This window comes from Rhinatrema bivittatum, chromosome 6 (genome assembly GCF_901001135.1).
Source record: "Rhinatrema bivittatum chromosome 6, aRhiBiv1.1, whole genome shotgun sequence".
In the NCBI taxonomy this organism is placed as follows: Eukaryota; Metazoa; Chordata; class Amphibia; order Gymnophiona; family Rhinatrematidae; genus Rhinatrema; species Rhinatrema bivittatum.
The window spans coordinates 257,448,437-257,469,873 of NC_042620.1; the positions used below are offsets into that span (position 1 = coordinate 257,448,437).

The 21,437-nt window shown below is 43.3% G+C and overlaps 2 protein-coding genes across 2 annotated transcripts in view; one reads left to right on the top strand and one right to left on the bottom strand.

The window, feature by feature from the left end:
- The window catches only part of STX4 (syntaxin 4), a 76,635-nt gene extending 70,544 nt beyond the window's left edge, over nucleotides 1-6,091 (bottom strand). Inside the window, exon 1 of the mRNA XM_029606896.1 lies at nucleotides 5,819-6,091. Within this exon, the coding sequence (XP_029462756.1) occupies nucleotides 5,819-5,848 (30 nt within the window). The 5' untranslated portion in view covers nucleotides 5,849-6,091. The remainder of the gene's footprint in view (nucleotides 1-5,818) is intronic.
- A 2,758-nt stretch (nucleotides 6,092-8,849) lies between these two features.
- The window catches only part of STX1B (syntaxin 1B), a 96,481-nt gene continuing 83,893 nt past the window's right edge, over nucleotides 8,850-21,437 (top strand). The window contains 1 exon segment of the mRNA XM_029604937.1: nucleotides 8,850-9,146. Within this exon segment, the coding sequence (XP_029460797.1) occupies nucleotides 9,117-9,146 (30 nt within the window). The 5' untranslated portion in view covers nucleotides 8,850-9,116.

Sequence of the window (21,437 nt, forward strand, 5' to 3'; positions counted from 1 at the left end):
CATATATAGTAACACATAGTAACAGTATTGACAGCAGAAAAAGACCAAATGGTCCATCCAGTCTACCCAGCAAGTTTCCTATGGTAACAACTCCTGCTCCTTGCAGGTTACCCCCATATCTATTAAGGGCAGCAACTGCTGCTCTGTGCAAGTTACCTCCAAGCTGTATATATTTACAAAGCAACATTTTCACTAGGCAAGCCTTCTTTAAAATTCAGACAATGCTGCTTGACCCGCTTTGCTTTTGAAGTTGGCCATAGAAACAGTCCTGTTTTTCCCTCATGTCTGTGTATCAGTACTCCAGATTGTAAAAGTCAGGGCCCATGTTGGTTGATCTCTGAATCCAGTTCCCCTTTTCCCCCTCATGTTGTCAAAGCAGAGCGCTAAGTCAAAGCAGAGAGCAGTTGTGTCAAGAGCATCAAGGCTTATTGGTTAAGGATAGTAACCCCCATGCATATCGTTAAGGGCAGTAACGACCACCAAGCAGGTTACCTCCTTACACTCTTTTCTTCATTGCTGTCCTTCAGCCTTTAGGGATCCACAATGTTTATTCCATACCCCCTTGAATTCTTTGACTGTTTTTGTGTTCACCACCTCCTCCGAAAGGGCATTTCAGGCATCTACCACCCTTTCTGTGAAGAAATATTTCCTGATGTTAGTTCTGAGTCATCCCTCTTGGAGTTTCATTTCATGACCCCTAGTTCTATTGTTTTCTTTCTACCAGAAAAGGTTCAAAATTTATGCATCATTAAAACCTTTCAGATATCTGAAGGTCTGTATCATCCTGCACCTCCTCTCTTCCAGGGTATACATATTCAGATCCTTCAGCTTCTCCTCATAGGTCTTCCGATACAGACTCCATACCATTTTGGTTGCTCTTCTATGGACCACCTCCATCCTGTACGAGAGCATCACCACCTCCTTTCTATTACTGGTTATTCCTCTTTCTATGCAGCCTGGCATTCTTTTAGCTTTAGCTATTGTCTTGTCACATTGCTTCGCCAACTTCAGATCACCAGACACTCTCACTCCAAGGTCCCTCTCCAAATCCGTGCATGTTAGTCTTTCACCTCCCATCACATACAGCTCTTTTGGTTGACCACACCCCAGATGTATGAGTCTGCACTTCTTAGCATTGAATCCCAGCTGCCAAATCCTCGACTAGTCTTCAAGCTTTCTTAAATTATTCTTCATTTTCTCTACTCCTTCAAGCATATTCCCTCTGTTGCAGATCTTAGTATCATCTGCAAATAGACAAACTTTACCTTCTATCCCTTCCGCAATGTCGCTCACAAAGATATTGAACAGAACTGGTCCCAAAACAAGATACTTGCCACAAGTATCTTGTTTTGGGACCAGCCACATTCTAACAAGTATCTTGTTTTGGGACCAGCCACATTCTACTTAACAGAGTACTTCTTGCCACCTCTTCAGAGTAGGTTCCATTTACCATTATACACTGTCTCCTGTCAGTCAACCAGTTTGCAACCCACGCCACTACCTTGGCACTCCCAAGCTTCTCACTTTGTTCACGAGTCTCCTATGCAGGATCGTATCAAAAGCTTTATTACTAAAATCAAAGTAAATCACATTAAGTGCTCTACCCTGATCCAATTCTCTAGTCAAACAAAAAAAATCAATCGGATTTATCTGACAGGACCTTCCCGAATAATCCAAGCTGCCTCGGGTCCAGCAACCCACCAGATTGTAGACAGTTCACTAACCTTTCCTTCTTTAGAGAGTCTGCATTAATTTTCCCACCACTGAGGCCTGTAGTTTCCAGCCTCCACTCTGCTCCTTCTGTTGTGAAGCGGGACCACCACCGCTCTTCTCCAATCTCGCAGCACCACTCCCATTTCCATAGAACTATTGCACAGGTCTTTCAGCAGTCACACCAGCACATCTCTGAGCTCCCTCAGTACCCTGGGCTGTACTTCATCCAGCCCCATGGCCTTGTCCACTTTCTGTTTTCCTAGCTCTTCCTATACATTCTCTTCTGTAAATGGAGTTTCATCTACTCCACCTACGGTTTTGTCAATCCAGCAATGATGCTTCTCCAGTTTCTTCTTTAGTGAATACTGAACTGAAGTATGTTAATATTTCTGCCATTTCTTCATCTCTCTACACATGTAGATCTTTGCTACTTTTCAATTTCACTATCCCATTTCAGACCTTTCTCCTTTCTCTGATATCTGAAAAATCTTTTGTCATCTCGCTTTGTCAAGAAGATAGGGAGTAATCCATATAGAATCTCAAATTTTGAACAGAATCCTGAAACTGTATACATTTCCCTCCTACTGAGAGAGCAGTTAAATCTCTTGATGAGGCCCCAAGTGCTTCAGATTTACCCACATTAAGCATAAATACATTTTCAACCAACCAACTTTTTACTGCAGAGACACAAGAAGAAATCAAATCCAAAAGTATCTTTAAGATTCTCTGAAGCCAAAAAATAAAATTGGATGTCGACTGTAAACACATAAAATATATCCAATAAATGACAAAGGTTGTAAATAAATACTGAAAAGCGTGGGACACAAACAACTTCCCATAGGGCATCCAGCTGAGAGTAAGAGAGTTCACTCAGACCTAGAGGCGCATCTAGTCCATTCCTGCCCTTCTCACTGCAACCAGAAGCCCCTCCCTCAGAACTCTGCAGGTGTTAGGGTCAACGAGGTCTGGAGAGAAGACAGTCAAGTAGACGTACCAGACTCTTGCTCTGAACCTCTCCGGTTCCACGAAGCAGGGGGTTCTGTCTTCAAACAAGCAAGTCATTTGCTTATGGTTCCCCTCTTCTTTTCCAAACCATGGAAGAGGCGCAAACCACAGTCCAATTCATGCAGGAACTGGATCCACGACCTTGTGTAGGTTCCCCGTTCTCGTTGCTCCTTGAGAACTCGGAAGGCACGTCCTTCTCCTCATACTTGAGATGCAAAGCCTCGCCCACGGCTTGGCTAAGTTGAGATCAAGCTCATCCCCTGAGAGACTCCCGACCTCTTATTGCCGCTCAGCACCCTCGCCTCTAGCATATCCCTGATAAAGCGTTTTGAGACATACCTTCCCCACTCCCACCACTGAGTGAGGAAGACGTCCGCCACACACCGGCGCCAGTCTAACCCACAACTCTCACATTGCCTCCACGAGCCCCTGCTCCTCCAGTAATGAGCTGTTGAAATGCCAGTGGTGGGGTTCGAGCCTCACCTTGATGTCACTGTGTGGTGATTAGAAAAGATCATCTCAATGCCACTATCCAGGGCCCAAGGCATTAAGAAGCAGTTAAAGTACCACCGGTCGATGCAGGAGAAGTGCTCCTGCCACACCCGATGAAAGGTAAAGCCGGTCTTGGCTTGTGGGTGATGCCCGCGCTAAACATAGACCAAAAAGAGCTGACAAAAAATGGTCCCCAGTGCCTTTAGCAATTGGAAGGTTCCTCCCAACCATCCCAGTTGAGAGGCTTAAGAGTGTAGTTAAAGTCACTTCTGAGTACCAGCCTATTGTCTGGGTCCAGGGTCTCCAAACAGGCTGACCAGAGGCGGAAGAATGCCATCTGTTCACCTAGGGCAATAGGAACATACACGTTCATCAGGCTGATCATGCAGACCTCAGCCCTATGCTAAGGTGCATCATATGGCCCAGAGCAACAGATCAGGAGTTTAGCAACTCAGCTCACAGAGTTCCCACAGACACCGTGGAGGGGCTTTGGGGAGTCCCATTCCGGGGTCGGGTTTCTTGGTGGCGCTATCTACCGGTCCACCACGGCTTGACCTGAGGCAAAGTCCCTCGGCCAGGGTCAAGCCCTGAGGAAGCAGTGGCAGGTGAGGGCTCACTGCTGCCTTACGGGTGTACCCCACCAAATAATAAAAGCAGCACCCCTCCTCTGCTGCAAAATACACGCTAAAGCTCTTCCCCTTGTAAGGGACCAGCCTCTTGCCAGTTGCTGTCCCTCCTGCAGATGGATCCAGGCCTGCCTTGTGACGTTATATGCATCAGGCCTTTGCCCACATGCCCTAGGGTAATCATCGTAATGGGTGACAAATTCCCTAGGACTCTCAGGTAATGGCGCAACAGGGTGTCTGGGAGACGGTGTGGCACATTGGATAACACCACCCTTGTGCCTAGCCTTTCCAGGGGCTCAATGTGGTAAAAGAGCCCCTCCACTACTAGTCCATGAATAAGGGCCTTGTTAATGGCTGCCAGGGAGTTTAAGATTACAACCTTGTCATACATTTCAGATGCTGATACAACAGCCTCAGGGCCCGCCACCTTCACGATGACCGTCACATAAGAGTGGACATCCTTTGCCACCAAGAGGGGGCCGCATACTCCGTGCTTCAAGGAGATGCCCATGACGCTTACTGCAGTACAGAACATCCGGTGCAAAGGAAAACGTAAATCGCGAGGCGCTTGGGCTGCAGCTCTCGTGATGGGCATGGCTGTCTCCGTCACTGCACATGTGTGCCTCTCCTCAGTTGCTAGGCAAGGGACAGGGGCAGTCCCTGCAGCTGTGCTGCCTTGCTCCCTTCAAGCTGTCACAAGAGGAGGAGGGATGCAGGGGTGGGGGTGAGGCAATCAGTCTTCACCTTCTGCTTCCCCCCCTGTTTGGTATTCCCTCTGTCATCATGTAGATTGCCCCCCGCCTGAGGTGGCAGGGTCGTGACTGATGCCTCACCAGCATCAGGTGGGCTTTGGTCTCTTCTGGGGCTGGCCTGACAATGATAAGCCAGTCCACGACCAGGGGCGGGACTCTTTGAAGCCCTGGCCTTGGAGCCCATCTTCCTCCTCAGGGGAGGGACCACCACTTTGCAAGTGCACCACTTACTTCACCTTCTCGCTCTCCTGCACCCTCCCCAGACTGAGTGTGGCTGAGATTGGATAGCGTCTCTCCCGCGCTCCCACCCTTTTTCCATCTCAGTGTGACGCTGGGTACCTCAGGGTGCACGATGTTGACTACGGTAGCAGCCTTTGGCAAGGGGGGGGGGGGGGGGGGGTCTGGGGTTCCTCTGCTGCCTATGATAAGTGGTGGAGGCGCAGCAGGGAGGTGTCCCTGACTTCCCTTTGGGGGTCTTTGTTCCATACTCAGCCTGGATGGTAAAGACTGCCTTGATAGAGAAAAAAAATAAACAGGGCAAAGAAATGTAAAAGGAAAGGGTTTTAAATTAAAGGTCTAAGGTGCAGGGGAGGGGAAACTAAGGAAATAGAAAAAAAAAAGAGAACTGCCTTCTGGCAGTTTTTAATTGCAGGACTGGATTTTCTCACCTCAGTTTCTGTTAAATTCCCCTTAACTGAGGGTTAGGGGCTGCTCTGCTTGGTCCTGAGCCTCTTAAATTCAGGGGACCTTGAGAGGAAAGGAAGGGAGAACAAACAGAAAAAGGAAAAAAAAAAACCCCTCTGCTGTGCCTTATTTTTTCCATTTATATAGGTTTTGACTTGCACTGCGATGGAAACCACTGGATTTGTTTGTGCAGAGCCTTAAATTCAGTGCAAACGTAACCTTTATCGCACGAACCAAAATGATCATGAATTAGCAGTTTTTGCGGGCGGGCGGGCATGCTGTAGTTTTAAAATCTGGTGCAAAGAGAGACAGGCAGACATAATTATTGCTATTTCTGTTCTTATATGTCTTATTATACAATATTTAGACTTTGACAACACACGCACAATTGTTCAATGAAGTACCTGAATATGAGCAGCCAAAGCTATACAGACTGGACGAGAGAGTCACTCGGAGAGGACGAAGAAATACAATCAGAGATAGATATAAAGATAAGGGGAGGGACTGCAATGATTGGAAAAGAGGAAGATAAATCGGTTTGCTTACACCTCTCAGCTCCTTGGTCCGGTCCCTCATGCTGCAGAGTTAGAGCAACTTTACCTTTTTGATTACTAGACTCGGGAGCAAACTCTTGCTTCTGACCCTTCTAGCCTGTACCCTTTTCTCCCACCCCCAACTCTCCGGGAGACCTCCAAGCACCTGAACCCTGCAAAACTCAAACAAGACAGGAAGCAGCTCCTCCTTCTGTGTCCATTTTCATGCAAATGCAAACGAAACCAGCGAGCGGGGCATGCCGGGATACTGGCGGAGCAGGCGAAGAAGGGACCTAAGAGGAGAGATAGTTGGCCGGGCTGTGCCGTGGCGCTCAACTTCTTTCGCTCCCTTTTTGAATTTAAAGTACCTGAAAGACGGATAATCATGGAATATGTCGCTGAATTTAAAGATTTGTGTGTGTGTGTGTGTGTGTGTTTTCCTTTCTTCGTTTATTTCCTTAGCTCAGCAGCTTTTTGCCCGGTGGTGCCGGAGTCCCAGAGGCAGCTGCATATCCGAGTTACAGCAGGAGGGAGGACTGGAAAGTGAAACGTTATCTCCTGTCGCAGCTCTTCGCTTAAAGGCGAGCGTGATGAGCCAGAGTCGTATTAATAGTTCTCACTGCAACACAATAATCCGTTCTTCGGGTCTACAGCGTTTTCAGCCCGTGCCTGCTACATTTTACTGGAGTCTCTGATGACTACACTGTCGGATCCTGCCTTTTAAGGAAACTGAGGGGAGAAAGGGGACGGTGAGGGAAAAAGTAGGGGCAATAAAAAGGCTGGCTGAGGAATGCATCTTTGCAGTGAGAAAGCATGAAGTGGGTTACGAACAAAAATTCAGTGTTCCGTCCCTGTTAACTTTTTATTTTTTAAGTGTCCACCAAGGCTGGCTCGGTGACAGTGCGAGTAAATTACCATGCAGCGAGACCTGAATTTATTCCTGACAAGAGCTTTGTTCCTCAAGTGCGCTGGGGCCGGGGATACCACAGAGACAGTGTTCCCAGCCCCTGGGATGGGTGGAGGATACAGCAGCCTTGAATCAGTGCTCAACAGCAACACCTAATGGCCAACAGTCAGGCCTCCTGTTACCAGGCTCCGGAAACAATAATGATCTGTGGGCCCTGGTCAAGGACTGCTGCTGGGATGGGTGAGTTGGGAGAAGATACAAAAACGGGGAAGAGCCCCAGGTAATTGCTAACAGTGCCCTATCCAAAGGAAGCTGGTTCTGATTGAGCTGGAAGCCCAAAGAATCTGGAGGAAACTCTGCCGCCAACAATAAAAAAAACAAACAAACCCAAAACATTCAAGAATCAGTTACTAAAACAGCCATGGTATGAAGTAAATCTATTATTGATTTTTTTTATATAGCACTACAACATGCACTCTGCACTGTCAGACATATATGCGAAAGCACAAGGGAAGGGCGGAGTACACATATAGATAAATAGAAACAGAATGATGTGCGGCAAAGATTATACTGAGCAATAACGGTTACCAAACGAAATTAAAAAAAATTTGTATGGTAACTGTTATTGCTTAGTATAATCTTTGCCGCAGGCGTAAATCTGCCAACAAAGGTAATGGGGGGGGGGGGGGTTAGATAGGGCCGGGGGGGGGGGTTAGGGAGGGGAAGGTGCCGGGGGGTGGAAAGAAAGTTCCCTCCGAGGCCGCTCCGATTTCAGAGCGGCCTCGGAGGGAACAGGCAGCGCGCGCCGGGCTCGGCACGCGCAGGTTGCACAAATGTGCACCCCCTTGTGCGCGCCGACCCCAGATTTTATAAGATACGCGTGTATCTTATAAAATCCAGCGTACTTTTGTTCGCGCCTGGTGCACGAACAAAAGTACGCACGCGCGGAAATTTATAAAATCTACCCCATAACTTTTGAAAATTACCTCCTGAGGTTTACCATGTAATTGCCAGAATCCAATTCTCTGCTTTGTAAAAGTCTATATAAGAAAAACAGCTAGTAGCGTGGGTGAGTTCTATAAATCGGACAAGAGAAGGAAGCACAGATTGAAGGCATCAGCTAGTCTTGTAACAGCACATAACATAATCCTTTATGTTTAACCCTAACTTAAAAAAAGTTCAGGAACTTGTGTTAAATACTATCAACATGTGATGCACTGCCATCTTCATCCTAACCTAGATTAGAATAATGCTATTTTTACACCATCTCAGGTGAGACTTCCATACCACTGACTCCTACCATGCTTTTACCAAGACCCCTCACATTCTGTAGTACCATACATTATAGATGTATACAGTGATATATAAGATGTATATATAGTTCCTATTGCATTCAGTTCCTATCTGGTACGCAGTTCCTATTGTACTCAGTTTATTATTGCTTTCCATCTCCTTCCTTTATTTCCACCTTTATCTCCTTCCCCCGTCCCTCATCTCCCTTTCTTGCCTGCCCAATCTCCCCTCCCCTCGTTTATTGTAATTTTCCTCCTTTTCAGTTCATTGTAAACCGGCATGATGTGTTTGACGAATGTCGGTAAAGAAAAGCTCATAAATAAATAAATAAATAAATAAATAAAAATTCCTTAGGTGTATCACAGTATATAAGACCTCAGGCAGGTTCTGTCTTCTGTAAATATTGCCTCCTGCTCTCATCCATGTCTCTTCTGTCACACATCTTCAGTATATGAGTCCATGTAAGTGTTTGGCAGCTTTTGTTTGTGCAGAGCCAACCTAACTTCAGAAGATCATGCTGTGTAAAGTAAACATTCTGGAGACAGAAGCAAAAAAACCCCTGCTGTTTGTTTATCCTCAGCCAGGTTAGTGCTGCAGTATCCATTACTGTATTAATGTGCCAAATAATCATTGCTCTGTGACTTATACCATTTTGTGTACACTAACAGTGCTTCATAAATAATAATCATGCCTCTATGACTTGTTCCCTGCAGCCCCTGAAGAACTACATCTCCCAGCCTGCCCTGCAGAGGCTAGGTAGCATCCATTATGCTCAGTGCTCCTCCCATCTTCCCCCCACTCCCACCCCCACCCCCTCTCCCTCTCTCTTTCCTGCATCCTCTCTCTGCCGCATCAGCACCAACCAACCTGCATCCTATGAGCATCGTCTTGCAGAGGACTGCAACTGGGGACCACCACCCAAACACACATACAGCTACCCCCTCCCTCTGGCAAAAGAGAGAAAATATCAAGCAAGTTCCCCTCCTCCTCTGAGACACAAAAAGCGGAGGAATAAGAACCACCCCCCCAAGGGATAGGGGGCAAGAAACAGCATTAAGACCTCAACCACTTCCAGGCAGAATAATCCTCATCCTTCCAGGCAGCTGTCACCATGAAAGATCGGACTCAGGAGCTGAGAAGTGTAAGCTGCATTTATTCATTCACTCATTCATTCTTTCATTCATTCATTTTGTTGCTGCTGTTTGCAAAATGGGAAAATTAGCCTCCCGAGAGAGGGAGAAATCAGGAATTTGGGTACATACGGACAGGAAGGGGGTACACTAGGGTTGCCTCTGCCAGATCTGTATTTCTGCTGCAGTTCAGAGCATATTTATTACCAAAATAATTTAATAAAACAAAATATCTCAAAATTGACTGGGAAAGGGTTGAAAAGCAATCCATGCCTACATTTTGTCCAGGAGATATTAAAATGTGATGTATAATTTTTAATATGTATGTGTTGGGGAGGGGGTTACTGATCTGACTTTTAATGGGTGGTGGTAGGTGTGTGTTCTTAATCAAGGGGCTGATTGGCCCTCCTTGTGCATGAATGGGAGGTGAGGAGGAGGAAGATGGGATGGAGAGAGGGAAGGATCTAACCTTCCTTCCTTCCTTCCTTCCTTCACCCTCTCCCCTTTCTGGATCTCCCTGTAGATATCCTCTTCACATATACAGTTATCTTTTGCTCTTAATTATTTCATAGATGAAGATTCTGCCTCCTTTGAATAAGAAGAGGAAAAGAGGAGAGAATGCCCTGAAAGAGGGAAAAAATATATAATGGGGAGGGGGGCAAGGAGAGAACTAGACAGAGAAAGACAGACAGAAACAGTGGATCCCAGGCGCTCACTTCTTATTAAATTATTTTGTGAAAACTAAGAATTCTTCAACTAGTAGAATAGAGCTGTTACAAGTCCTTCGTTAAGATATCGATAGCGCATTATTGAAGAGACAGAGAGCAACAATATCTATTAATAGCCACACACACGCACGCATGCACAAACATAGATAGATAAATAGATGTGTGTATGAATTAACGTGTGTGCTAATAACAATTCAGTTCAATTAGCGCCACTCAGGGAGGGTGGGAGAGACAGAGATTGGTTAGGAGGTGAATCGTTATGAAATCTGCGGATATCCAGGGCTGTCTCTTCCATCCTCCTCCTCCTGTCCCCTCCCCTCCGGTCTCATTGTGTGTGTGTGTGTGTGTGTGTGTTGCACCTTTGGTGCAGAGGCACAGTAGCTGCATTCTCCTGCTCTATATGAAGGGATATTTTTGTTCTAATTCTACACCATTTAAGATCACAATTATAAACTTAGTTATCATTGTGTGTGTATATATGTATAGACATTCTGTCTGGGAAGCAGGCAGGATGCTTGAATGCTTGTGGAAGGGAAAGAGAAAAGAAACAGACGGACAGAAAATGGCATACAGTCTTTTTTTTTTTTTTTTTACTGCTGCTTCATTGGCAGCGGAGGGAAGGACTGGGAACTGCTGGAATCGCTCTCTTTTTTTCAAACTGATGCAGATGCAGAAGTGACACCAGCAGAGGCTGGGAGAGAGATCAGTCTGCTGTTTTTCTCTCTCAGCCTTTGTAGAAATAAGGGGAAGGGGGGGGGGGGGGTGCAGTTTAAGTAGAGGATAATATGCCTGGTGCTTTTTTAGGGGAGGGGCAACATTTTCTTGACGCATGTTGTGCGTATAACAAATTCCTGCCTCCTTTTTTTTTTTTTTTTTTGCATTTTACAATATTGGGAAACTTGAAGAATAATCAGTTTTTTTAAAGCAGGAAGTTATATGTGTGTGTGCATAAAATTAGAGTGTACATGTTAAGTATTAGTTTTACTAAACAATTCTGTTTATTTCCCTCAGATAATGTTTTGTAACACATTATAGGCATCACTTTGACAGCAAAGAGAAATGGATGATAATGTTTAGGGGGAGGGGGGTCTAGAGAAGGTTTTTCACACTTGGGGGGAGGGCCTGGGGAAAGAGAGGAGGTGTTTGAGATGAGACGTTAGTGTGTAATAAACTCCTTTGTGGGTTACCTGCATTTTGAAGGCAGCTCACTGCATTGCAGAAAGGAAACAGGAGTCAGTTTAATTGCGATGTGCCTTATGCTTCTTAATTCAGTAATGATTCCTTAAAGAATGCAAATATATTACCACGGAGGAGCAATTCTGCAGGAAATCTACCAAAATGCCTTGTAGTGGACCAACATTAAGAATCCATAGAGCATGAGCTTTTGTGACCACATAGGGACCATCTCCAGATGCGACACCTCTGAGGTCTGTATTCTGAAGAAAGGATAGCTATGGTCTCCAAGGCTCCCCTACGGCAATATCTTTGGAACAACTAGTTAATTTGCTCCAATATAAGATCTTGCAGATTGCAAGGAATCCTAATATTAAGAAGCAATCATGGATTAGTGAGGAGTCTTAATGTATTTTTTTTACTGTCCAGGAAGAACTGTTGTTTTGGAATACTCATATCTCCATGGGTGTGTTGTTCCATAATATATTTGCTGTTTATTATGGATTTTAGTTTTTTTAATTCAGGGGATAACAGAGTGGTGTTCTTTTCTTTTTTAATCATAAAAAAGCAGAATATTGACTGGAAAAAAGCCTGGAAAAAAAGTAAAATTTTGCTATCTTATGTTCTATTAGACATTAAGAATGCAAGACAAAATTATGCCCCATCTCCCCTCATCTTTCTCTCTCAACTCATTGAGGGGGGACAGGTCCAAAAATTAAAGTAAAAAAAGAAAAGACGGGAGATATAAATGCACGATTTTTTTACGAAGAGGATATAATTTCGAATTTAGTCCTTTCTTGTTTTAAAATAGAAGGGCTAGGACTTTTATTATTTGCTAATTTGGTTAGAAGATAAAATCGTTAAGAATCCTCCTCTTTTTTTTTTTTTTTCTATCCTTTCTGCATTTTTTTTTTTTTTTTTTTGCTTCTAGCCCATTCAGAACCAAGGCTGGGATTCTGGCACCACAAGCCTTCATTTGCAACTACCTAGGGACTTCTCGTCCCCCCCCCCCCCCCCCCAACATGCCCTGTCTGGTGCTTCCTGTAACGGTCCTTTGGTGGTCTCCATGCATCATGACTCCCTCAGGAACACTGTAATCATAAGCCCTAAATCCAGCCAGCAGATGTCATGATTGTGCACTAGTGTCTATTACTGCTCCCCCACTGCCTCCGCAGCCTCCCAGCCCTGGCTAACCCTGGCAGCGAAGGACTCCACTCGGCGATCACATCAGAAGAAACTGATTCCCTAGAGTTGCCCAAGCCTCCTTTTTTTTTCATTCTGGTTTTTACTGCAGGTTTCTGAAGAGAGATTTATAATGTAGATTTGGAATCTCCTTCTGCCATTTAAGAATTGGCCCTAAGGTTCTCTAGAACTGAACGACAGCGATCTATCATGTGTTTCTAAGATTCCAGAGATTCTCTGGAACTAAATGACAGAGCTTTATAAAAAAAATGTTGCTCAGTCTCTCCCAAAGTTCTCTAGAAGTGAATTATAAAGAATAATCTTTCTTCTGTATTTTTTTTTTAACCTTTCAAAATTTGTGATATCACAACTGCAAGTTTGGGGGGGAGGAGGAGTTTGTACTTTGGTCGGTGCCATTTCACAAATCCGCATCACCATCAATCAATTCCATTGGAGCTTTAATCCTGCAGCAACCAAGGCAATATTATTTTCCCACTTTACAGCAATATATCCAATACAGTCTTTTAAAATTGACTGCTTTAATAACTACATCAGTCTGATTTCCATGGAAACTGCCAGACTAAAAAAAGCAACTGAAAAATATTTAAAATATTTATAGCAGTTTTACACCGTTTGTGTGATAACATGGAGAATGCAAGGTGTATATAAACGTATGCAGAGAGACCATCAGATGCATTGACAGAAATTGTTAGGAAAAGCAAGACTGACCTTACATTCATTTTTATTAGATGCTGAGATTAGTTCAGCCAGTCAGAAGCTATCCCCATGCATAGGATATTAATTTCATTTTATTCATTTAAAATATGTATATTCCATAAAATCATGGCAGTTTCATGGCAGATTACAATTTAAACAAACAATATTAGACAGCATTAACAATAAAATAATGGTTACAATACTTTCATGAAATATACGACTAGTAACAGTACCTCTCCACTCATATACTGAATTTTCACAGGACTTTAAATATGAGGCATTTGGGAGATGAGACTTTTGTAACGACCTGGAAAATAAGAAAGCAGTAGGGGTTGAACAGCAAGGGGAGGAAAGCAGAATTTGAAAGGGAATCATATTTACTAAATCAGGCATCTAAGGAGTTAGGGGTCTATATTCTGGGTAGTAATGGCATACATTTAGTAATTTAAGAAAAAATAGAATCCACCACTTTTTGGGCTTTTTTTTTCTTAGAATTTACTTATTGGTTGAAAGCACCTCTTCAGGTAATGCAGACACCCTCTGTTCTTGTATTGTCAGGCGTTGGCTTCAGATAATTATCTCCTGTATCAGCATAGCTGGGAACTCTCTGGGTCTGACCCAGTTTCTCCAGTTCAGAGATCCTGCTCCAGGTTTCACTCTCTCCAGGAGAGCTTCTACAGGCCCCATGCTCCCTCTAAAATAGCATGCTACAGTGCCAGTTGTACAGCCCAAGTTGCCAGAGAGGTTGGCAGATAGTATTTCTCTCTCTTCCACCTCCTCCTGTAGATTATAGGTTACGAGGGAGCAGGTTGAAGGGAGAAAGAGTCATCAAGGGAAAGCTCAGGGAGAAATGCGTCACGGCAGGGAATGGGGGAGAAACCAGCATCCTGGGATGACACGGGAAGAAGGGCATCATAGGAGAACTCAAGGAGAGAGAGGCATCACAGAGGGTTGCCAATATTCAATTGTCACATTTCTGAACCCTTGGGGATGCTGTGTAATATCTCCACGGAAGGGGTTTTTGCACATGAGACTTTTATTACTACTCATTGCCATTAGAAAAACACAGAAACAGAGAATATAACTGAAGGCCCCATCTAGCGTGGCCAGTTTACTTCCAGCTATAATGTCATAGAGCCCAGTTGATCTGTGGATTTCTCTCCACTTCTCTGCAATCGGGGATCCTCTGTGCTCATTCCAGGATTTCTTGAATTCTGTTACTAACTTTCCCTCTGCCCCTCCCCTGTGAGGCTTTTCCATTCATCCAACCGCCCTTTCCTTGAAGAAACATTTCCTGCTGTTACTCCAGAGTCTACTTCCTGGGAGCCTCTTGTTCTAGAAGGTCTTTACACTGAAAAAGGTTTGCTTTTACCAGCCCAGGAGCTAAACTGCTGTTTTGTAAAAAAAAAACAAATTTGTAGGCATGTGACTAATCTTGGAATGAAGCCTTTGTAAGTGACAGAAAACAAATGCATATTGCATATAGAGTAGCTCCAAAGCACATACTGACTTAGATGTAAAACAAAGTTTTTCAAACCTTTGTTGTCTTCAGGACACGTTTTTCCCCTTCCTTTGCGATGGTTTTCTTCCTGTTTTTAGCCTTGGTTGAATATAAACAGAGGCTTACCAGATGGTATTGAATGTCTGCATGTGTGTGCAACGGCTGAACCTGTGGCACTTTCCCCATTTATTTAGTTAGTTAGTTTTAAAAACGTATATTCCTGTGCAGCGTGGATTACAACTTGATATTCATATTCCTATAAACATACACATTCACAAACAGTGACATGGACTCATAAAAATATTCCATAAAATGTCAATTCTGAAAAAAAACAAACCCCACATAACTTCACCCACAGGCTTGCTTTTTCTAAACTTCCTTTATACTAAACTTCATAGAATGAATCTCATCTACCCTCAAATCATTTTCAAGACTGGACCTGCAAAGGAGAATATTCTATTTCATGTTTCTTGTCATCTAAAATCTTTAAATGGAATTATGGCTGATTTCTGATCTGATGAACGTAAAGCTGGCATTGCTACATAAGGTTTCACAGAAACCATAAGACCATTTGGAATTTCACTATACAACGCTGTATGCATCAGTGTTAATACTTTAAATTGAATCTTTTACTGGATTGGTAGCCAATGATCTCATTCGGTGATTGAGTAATCCTCTTTCTGGAACTCACTTCTTTTATTATTCCGGCTGCCACATTTTGGACTTAACAGTAACACACTTAACAATAAATTTAATTAATCCCAAGTGTAGGGAGTTGCAGTGGTCCAGCTTGCTTGGTACCAGGGTTTGTTCTACCATCTGTAATGTAATACCTTAAAGGTTTAATCATCTTCAGTTTAAAAAATGCAGGCTTGGGCCACCATTCTAATTTGTTCCTTGAATATAAGACCAGAATCGAGATGTACTTCTCAATCCAGCCTTCCTCAAGTATAGCATCTGACAAAGTGGACTCTGTTCTCGAAAGCTCATGCCTCAATAAATTGTTTGGTCTATAAGGTACCACCTGCCTCTTATCAAATATGGCAGAGTGTCTGGAGAAGCACCTTTTCCTGCCCATAAAACCATTTTCTGTATATTGAGCACTAACTTATCATATATCCAATTATTTGCTGTTTTTTATACAGTGATTGAGAAACTCTGTTGAAAGACTTCCTTCCATATTACATAGAGCAACAAATTGAATGTCGTCTGAATAGATATAATAACCTGCTCCTATAGGTCTCAATATCTCTGCCAGGGACTGCAGGTAGATCTTAAAAGCACAGCCAATAATGTCAATCCCCAAGGAACCCCTGATCCCGGGCCTTCCATGATGAATAATTACTTCCAGCCCTCACTTGTTCTTTCTCAAAAAGAAAAGATGACAACTAGTTCAGCACTGTAGAGCCAATCCCAAATAGCCTGCAACCAGGATAACAATATCCTATGATTCAAAGTCTCAAAGATGGCTGGTACATCTAACTGTATTAGCGTTTAGCAACACCACTGTCCTTCCAGAACTTTTTGGTGCAATGTCTGCAATGATGAAACCAAATAGGTCTCTTTTCCATGGGCTTTCCAAAAACCAAAATAGAGGGTATACTATCTATTACATTATTTTCTTCTAAATACTAATTCAGTTGAATAAAATCCATTTCTCCGTGATTTTACTTAATGATAGCAAATTTGAAATTGGATGGTAATTTGAAATTCCACACACAGGACGTGATAACTTTTTCTGCACTGGCCAAGCAAAGGCTTTCTTCACCATCTTTGGCATTAACCTTCTTGAGCCGAAGCATTCATCATTTTCATTAACAATTCATATATACGTCCCTGAATACCCCATACTATGCAAAATGGACATGGATCAAGAAGACTGTAGGTCGACTTTAGCTGTGGTATTAATTTCTTAATCCCTGCCAGTGTAATAGGTGTAAAGTACTTTCCTTCTCTGTCTCAGCCATATTCAGCTCATCCTGCTGAAAAGCAGCATATAATCTTCAACCTTACTCAGGATAAAAATATGTGCAATACTTTCACAATCAGGCATATATTTACAGGCTTCAGAGGTGTCCTCAACAGCTTTTTAACTGTAAATAACAACTCTCTAGGCTAAAGATGTCTTTCTTTGCTCAGAGAAATATGTTTTTCTGATCTCTTACATAATCCTACAGCTTTTTAAAATATACAAATATTCCTTCACATCGGCCTGCTTGGTTTTACACCATCTTCTCTCTACTCTTCTTAAAGGAGTCTCATTATTACTAATTCTGACAAAATCCAAGGTACTTTCCTTGTATTCCTTCTCATATATAGTAGCCAGAAGAACATAAGACATGCCAAGCCCAGCATCCTGTCTCCATCCAGGTCATAAATACCAGGCAGGAACCCAGAGAATAGGTTCAGTCCTTCTTGCTCATAACCAGGGATAAGCAGTTGCTTTCCCAAGTCTAGATGGCTAATAATAATTTATGGACTTTTCCTCCAGGAACGTCTCCAAGTCCTTTTTGAACACAGCTTTGTGCTTTCACCAGATCCTCTGCCAACAAATTTTTTAATTGTGCACTGAGTGAAAACGTACTTTCTCCAATTTGTTTTAAAAGTGTTATCTATTAGTTTCATAGAGCATCCTAGGACTATTGTAAAAGGTGCATTACTGTTCCCTAGCTATCTGTTCCACCCCCTCAGGACTTTATAGATCTCTATCATTTCTCCTGTCAGCCATCACTTCTCCAGGCTGAAGAGCCCTAACCTGTTTAACTTTTCCTCTTAGGGGAGACATTCCATTCCCTTTATCATTTTGGTTGCCTTTCTAACTTTTCTAGTTCTGTTTTATCTTTTTTGAGATGGGGCAACCAGACTGGGCACAGTCGCACCATGGATTGATACAGAGACATTTTGATATCTTCTGATTTATTTTCCATTCCTTTCCCTATAATGCCCAACATTTTATTTGCTATTTTGAATGCTGCTGCACACTAAGCCAAGAATTTCAAAATATTGTCCCCAGTGACTCTAAGATCCTTTTCTTAAATGGTGGCGCCTAATACGTAATTCGGCATCATGTAACCATGGTTAGATTATTCTTCCCTATATGCATCACTTTGCACTTGTCCACATTAAATTTCAATTGCCAATTTTATGCCCATTCTCCCAGTCTCACAAGGTCCTTTTGCAATTTCTCACAATCCGCTTGTGATTTAACTGTTTTGAATAATTTCGTGTTGTCTGCAAATCTGATAAGCTCACTCATCACTCCCTTTTCCAGATCATTTCTAATTATATTAAAAAGCATTAGTCCCAGTACAGATCATTGGGGGATTCCAAAATATACCTTTCTCCACTGAAAGAAATGGCCATTTAGTCATGCTGTATTTCTTTTTAACCTGCTACCAATTTACAATAGGACATTGCTCCTTATCTCACATTTCTTTAATTTCTTAAGGAGCATCTCACAAGGGACTTTGTCAAATGGCTTTTAAAAATCCAAATGCTCTATATCAATTGACTCATCTTTGTCCACATGTTTCTTAACCCTTTCAAAAATTTTAACAGATTTATAAGACAGGAATTCCCTTTGCTAAATTCATGTTTGTTTTGTTTCCAGATGGCCAGTCATTTTATTCTTCAGTATGGCTTCTACCATTTTGCCTAGTATTGACATAAGTCTCACCAGTCTTTAGTTGTCAGGACCATCCCTGGAACTCTTTTTAAAAATGGGCATTACATTAGCCACCTTCCAAATCTGCAGGTACAGTAGTTGATTTGAATAAGAAAATAGAGATTGCTAGAAATAAGTCTACAATGTTATTGTTTAATTCTTTCAGAATTCTGGGCTATATGCCATTCAGTCCTGGTGATTTGTTACTCTGTAGTTTGTCAATTTGCTCTGTTACATTGCAACAGTGTTGGAGGTCTTTGGTTTACCAGATTCAGTTTGGCTCTGGCTATCCAGACACAAGTCTGCTTACCTCAGCAGTTTACTTGCATCGGTCGTTTAGTAAAGTTCCTGCTTTCTCCTAGTCTTGTTTGGGCCCTCCTATCTTCTCTGGGGCCAGCCTTTTTAACCCTCTCCTCAGAAAAATGCCTTATAACGAGGATTCTCTTGTGGGCTTTTTTCAGGTAGACCCAGGTAAATGCATGGTCCTGGACTTTTAAGAAGGGTCTAACATGCACTCCTTTACATACCTCCCCTCTCAGTGTCTGCCACTACTTGGGTTAACTCCTGGGAAAGTAAATCACCATTCCTATTTTCCTTTTCCACTCTGAACTGAGACTGGCCATTTTTTTTCCTAGCAGGGTCAGTATGGAGCCCCTTAAGCTAGAATGTACCTTCTCCTCCTACATCTGTTCATGCTTCTAGTTTGACTAGAGGTTGCCAGAGGGGTTGTCTCCATGCAGTCTGGATTGGGCTACTGGCCAAAAGCTGGCCCCACAGAGTTGAACTGGAGATAATCACATCCCAGAACAATGAATGTATGGAAGCTCAGGAACTATATTCCCACTTCTGCATAGGTTTGCCCCACTGTGGTTATCAGTAGGACTTGACTATTTGGGTACTGTTGCTGGTCACCAATTATGCAGTCAAGTGTGACCTTCTTCCTGAAATGGATATGCATCCTCTGGGCTAGCTCTTTACTGAAAGTAGGAGAGGAGGAGTAGCCTAGTGGTTCGAGCAGCGGGCTACAACCCAGGGAAACCACAGTTCAAGTCCCTTGCTCTTTATGACCTTGGGCAAGTCACTTTACCCTCCATTGCCTCAGGTACAAACTTAGATTGTAAGCCCTGTGGGGATAGGGAAATACCTATAGTACCTGAATGTAATCCACTTTAATGTGTACACTTGGCACTTGATGTACACTTTGAAGTGCCAAAAAGCGGAATATAAAAATCTAAATAAGTAAAATAAATAATAGGAGCATTTCTGCATGACTAGGGACCTCACCCGACTCAACTGGTATTGCACGTCCCTAAGTCCTGAACAAGGAATATTAATGAAGTTATAGCTGTTGAGCTTCTCTCAGTTGCAAACCCACTCGTGGAGCTTCGCTAGATTGCACTCCCACTCTAGATCCTCAAACCATGGACAAACCCGACAGCATGGTCTTTCACCGCACAATAGGAGCATGCTTGTGGGTCTGTTCCTCTTTAACTTCAATGACTCCTATAAAGGGATTTTCATTTTCTTCTTTATCATGGGGCAAAACTCCTCCTCATGTCCATTCTCTGCACAAGGTGAGCAAAAGGAGAAAATACCTGCCCCTTGCTACTTTTTTGTGTCAGTACCTCAGGGACTCCTTTTCCCTTTAGCCCTGGCAATCATCCCCTCTCTGGATGTTTTCCTTTGCCAGTGTGAACTTTAGCCTTTAGTGCTGGCTGGGTCTCCAGGTTGACATCTAAGGGTTCGCCCCTTTTGTAGCATCAGTCCCTGGCCAAATGATCCCTCTTCCCACAGTTAAAACAAGGTGGCAAGGCTGGAGTCTGTGACTAGAGTACAGAACCAGAACTATCATGCTGAGAGGATCCTCATTGGGATCTTGCACTCTCACCGCCACACTGGGGAGCCTGTTTGGATTGCCTTCCTAGCTTAAGTATCAGTTGTGGCATCAAGTGAGCCTGATGGAAGGCTTTTGCCATTTCCAATGCTTTCTCTAGTGTGAACCTTGCATGTTAACACATCCAATTCCGCATGATTCGGTCCAGCCTATCCAGAAGGACTTAGTTGGATACGTTGAGGCTTGTTTTTGCCTCTGGCTGCAGCCACTTCCATCCAGGATCCTTTATCTGATGGAAAAGCCTACGTGGAGTTTCTCCGGGCTGTAGGATGTCACACTGGAACTGCTGCCAATATGTTTCCATCGTGTAACCCGCTCTTTCCAGGATGGCGATTTTAACTTCTGAATAGTTGGTTCTTCCATCTGGGTTGGCAGCCTGAAAAGCCAACCAAGTAGATGGTCAAGGTGGTTTCGGGCCACCCAGCCACGTGGGTGGTTCTCTCAAAATTTCTTAAGAGCACATCTGGGTCTTCTCCTGTTTTCATTTCAAACAAGACCAGACCAATGGAGCTGGCCATGCTGGGGTAGCTTGCATTGCTTGGGCTATCTGTGTCAGTGCCCTCTGTTGCTGTATCAAGTAGAATTTCAACCATTTTCTAGATTTGCTGTTGCTCTTCAGTAAAAGTCTGCACTAATCGCTCCATGTTAATTAATATGCCTTGGCACTACAGAGGCTTTGCTGCAGTTCCTTACTTTATTTAAAAGAAAACAAAATCCTAGCCTGTCTAGATTTGACTGACATTTTTCTTCTGTCTATTCAGGGTGGAGTTACCCCCCTTAGTCTGCTGTATTTTACTGCATGGCAGCAGCTGCAGCCAGGCCCCAGAAAAAAAAAAACCTCTCATTTTTTTCTGCGTGCTTCCATGACCTGTGCTACTGCTTAGGCCATGATTCTTTAGCACAAGTTCCTACTTGATGCAAGATCTACAGCTAGTCATGCAAAAAAAAAAAACCTCTCCTTTCCTCTCCTTTTCGGTGTAGGTCTCTGTTTGGGGATTTCACTTAGCACAGAAATCCCCGAACTGACACCATATATGACAGTGTAAGAGGTCTTTGGTTTGCTAGAAGACAGGTTCAGTCCTTTTGCAGTTTTTATTAATTACAGTTAAAAAATTAACAAAACCCCAGCCTTCTTACCTCAGCAGTGCTAGAAACAGAAATGCAGCAATTTACTCACATCAGTCATTTTGCAAAGTTCTTGTTTTCTCCTTTCCTCTGGGGCCTCCTACCCTCTCTAGGACCTGCCTTCTTAACCCTCTCCTCAGGGGAAATGCCCTGCAAGCAGAATTCCCTTGTGGGTAGTTTTAAGGTAGACCAGGCTAAATGCCTGGTCCTGGACTTTTAAGGAGGATCTAACATGCACTCCTTTACATACATCTTCCCGGTTCACCATAATTTGCTCCAGTTCCTCTGAATTATCACCCTCAAAGAATGTTTCTGGCT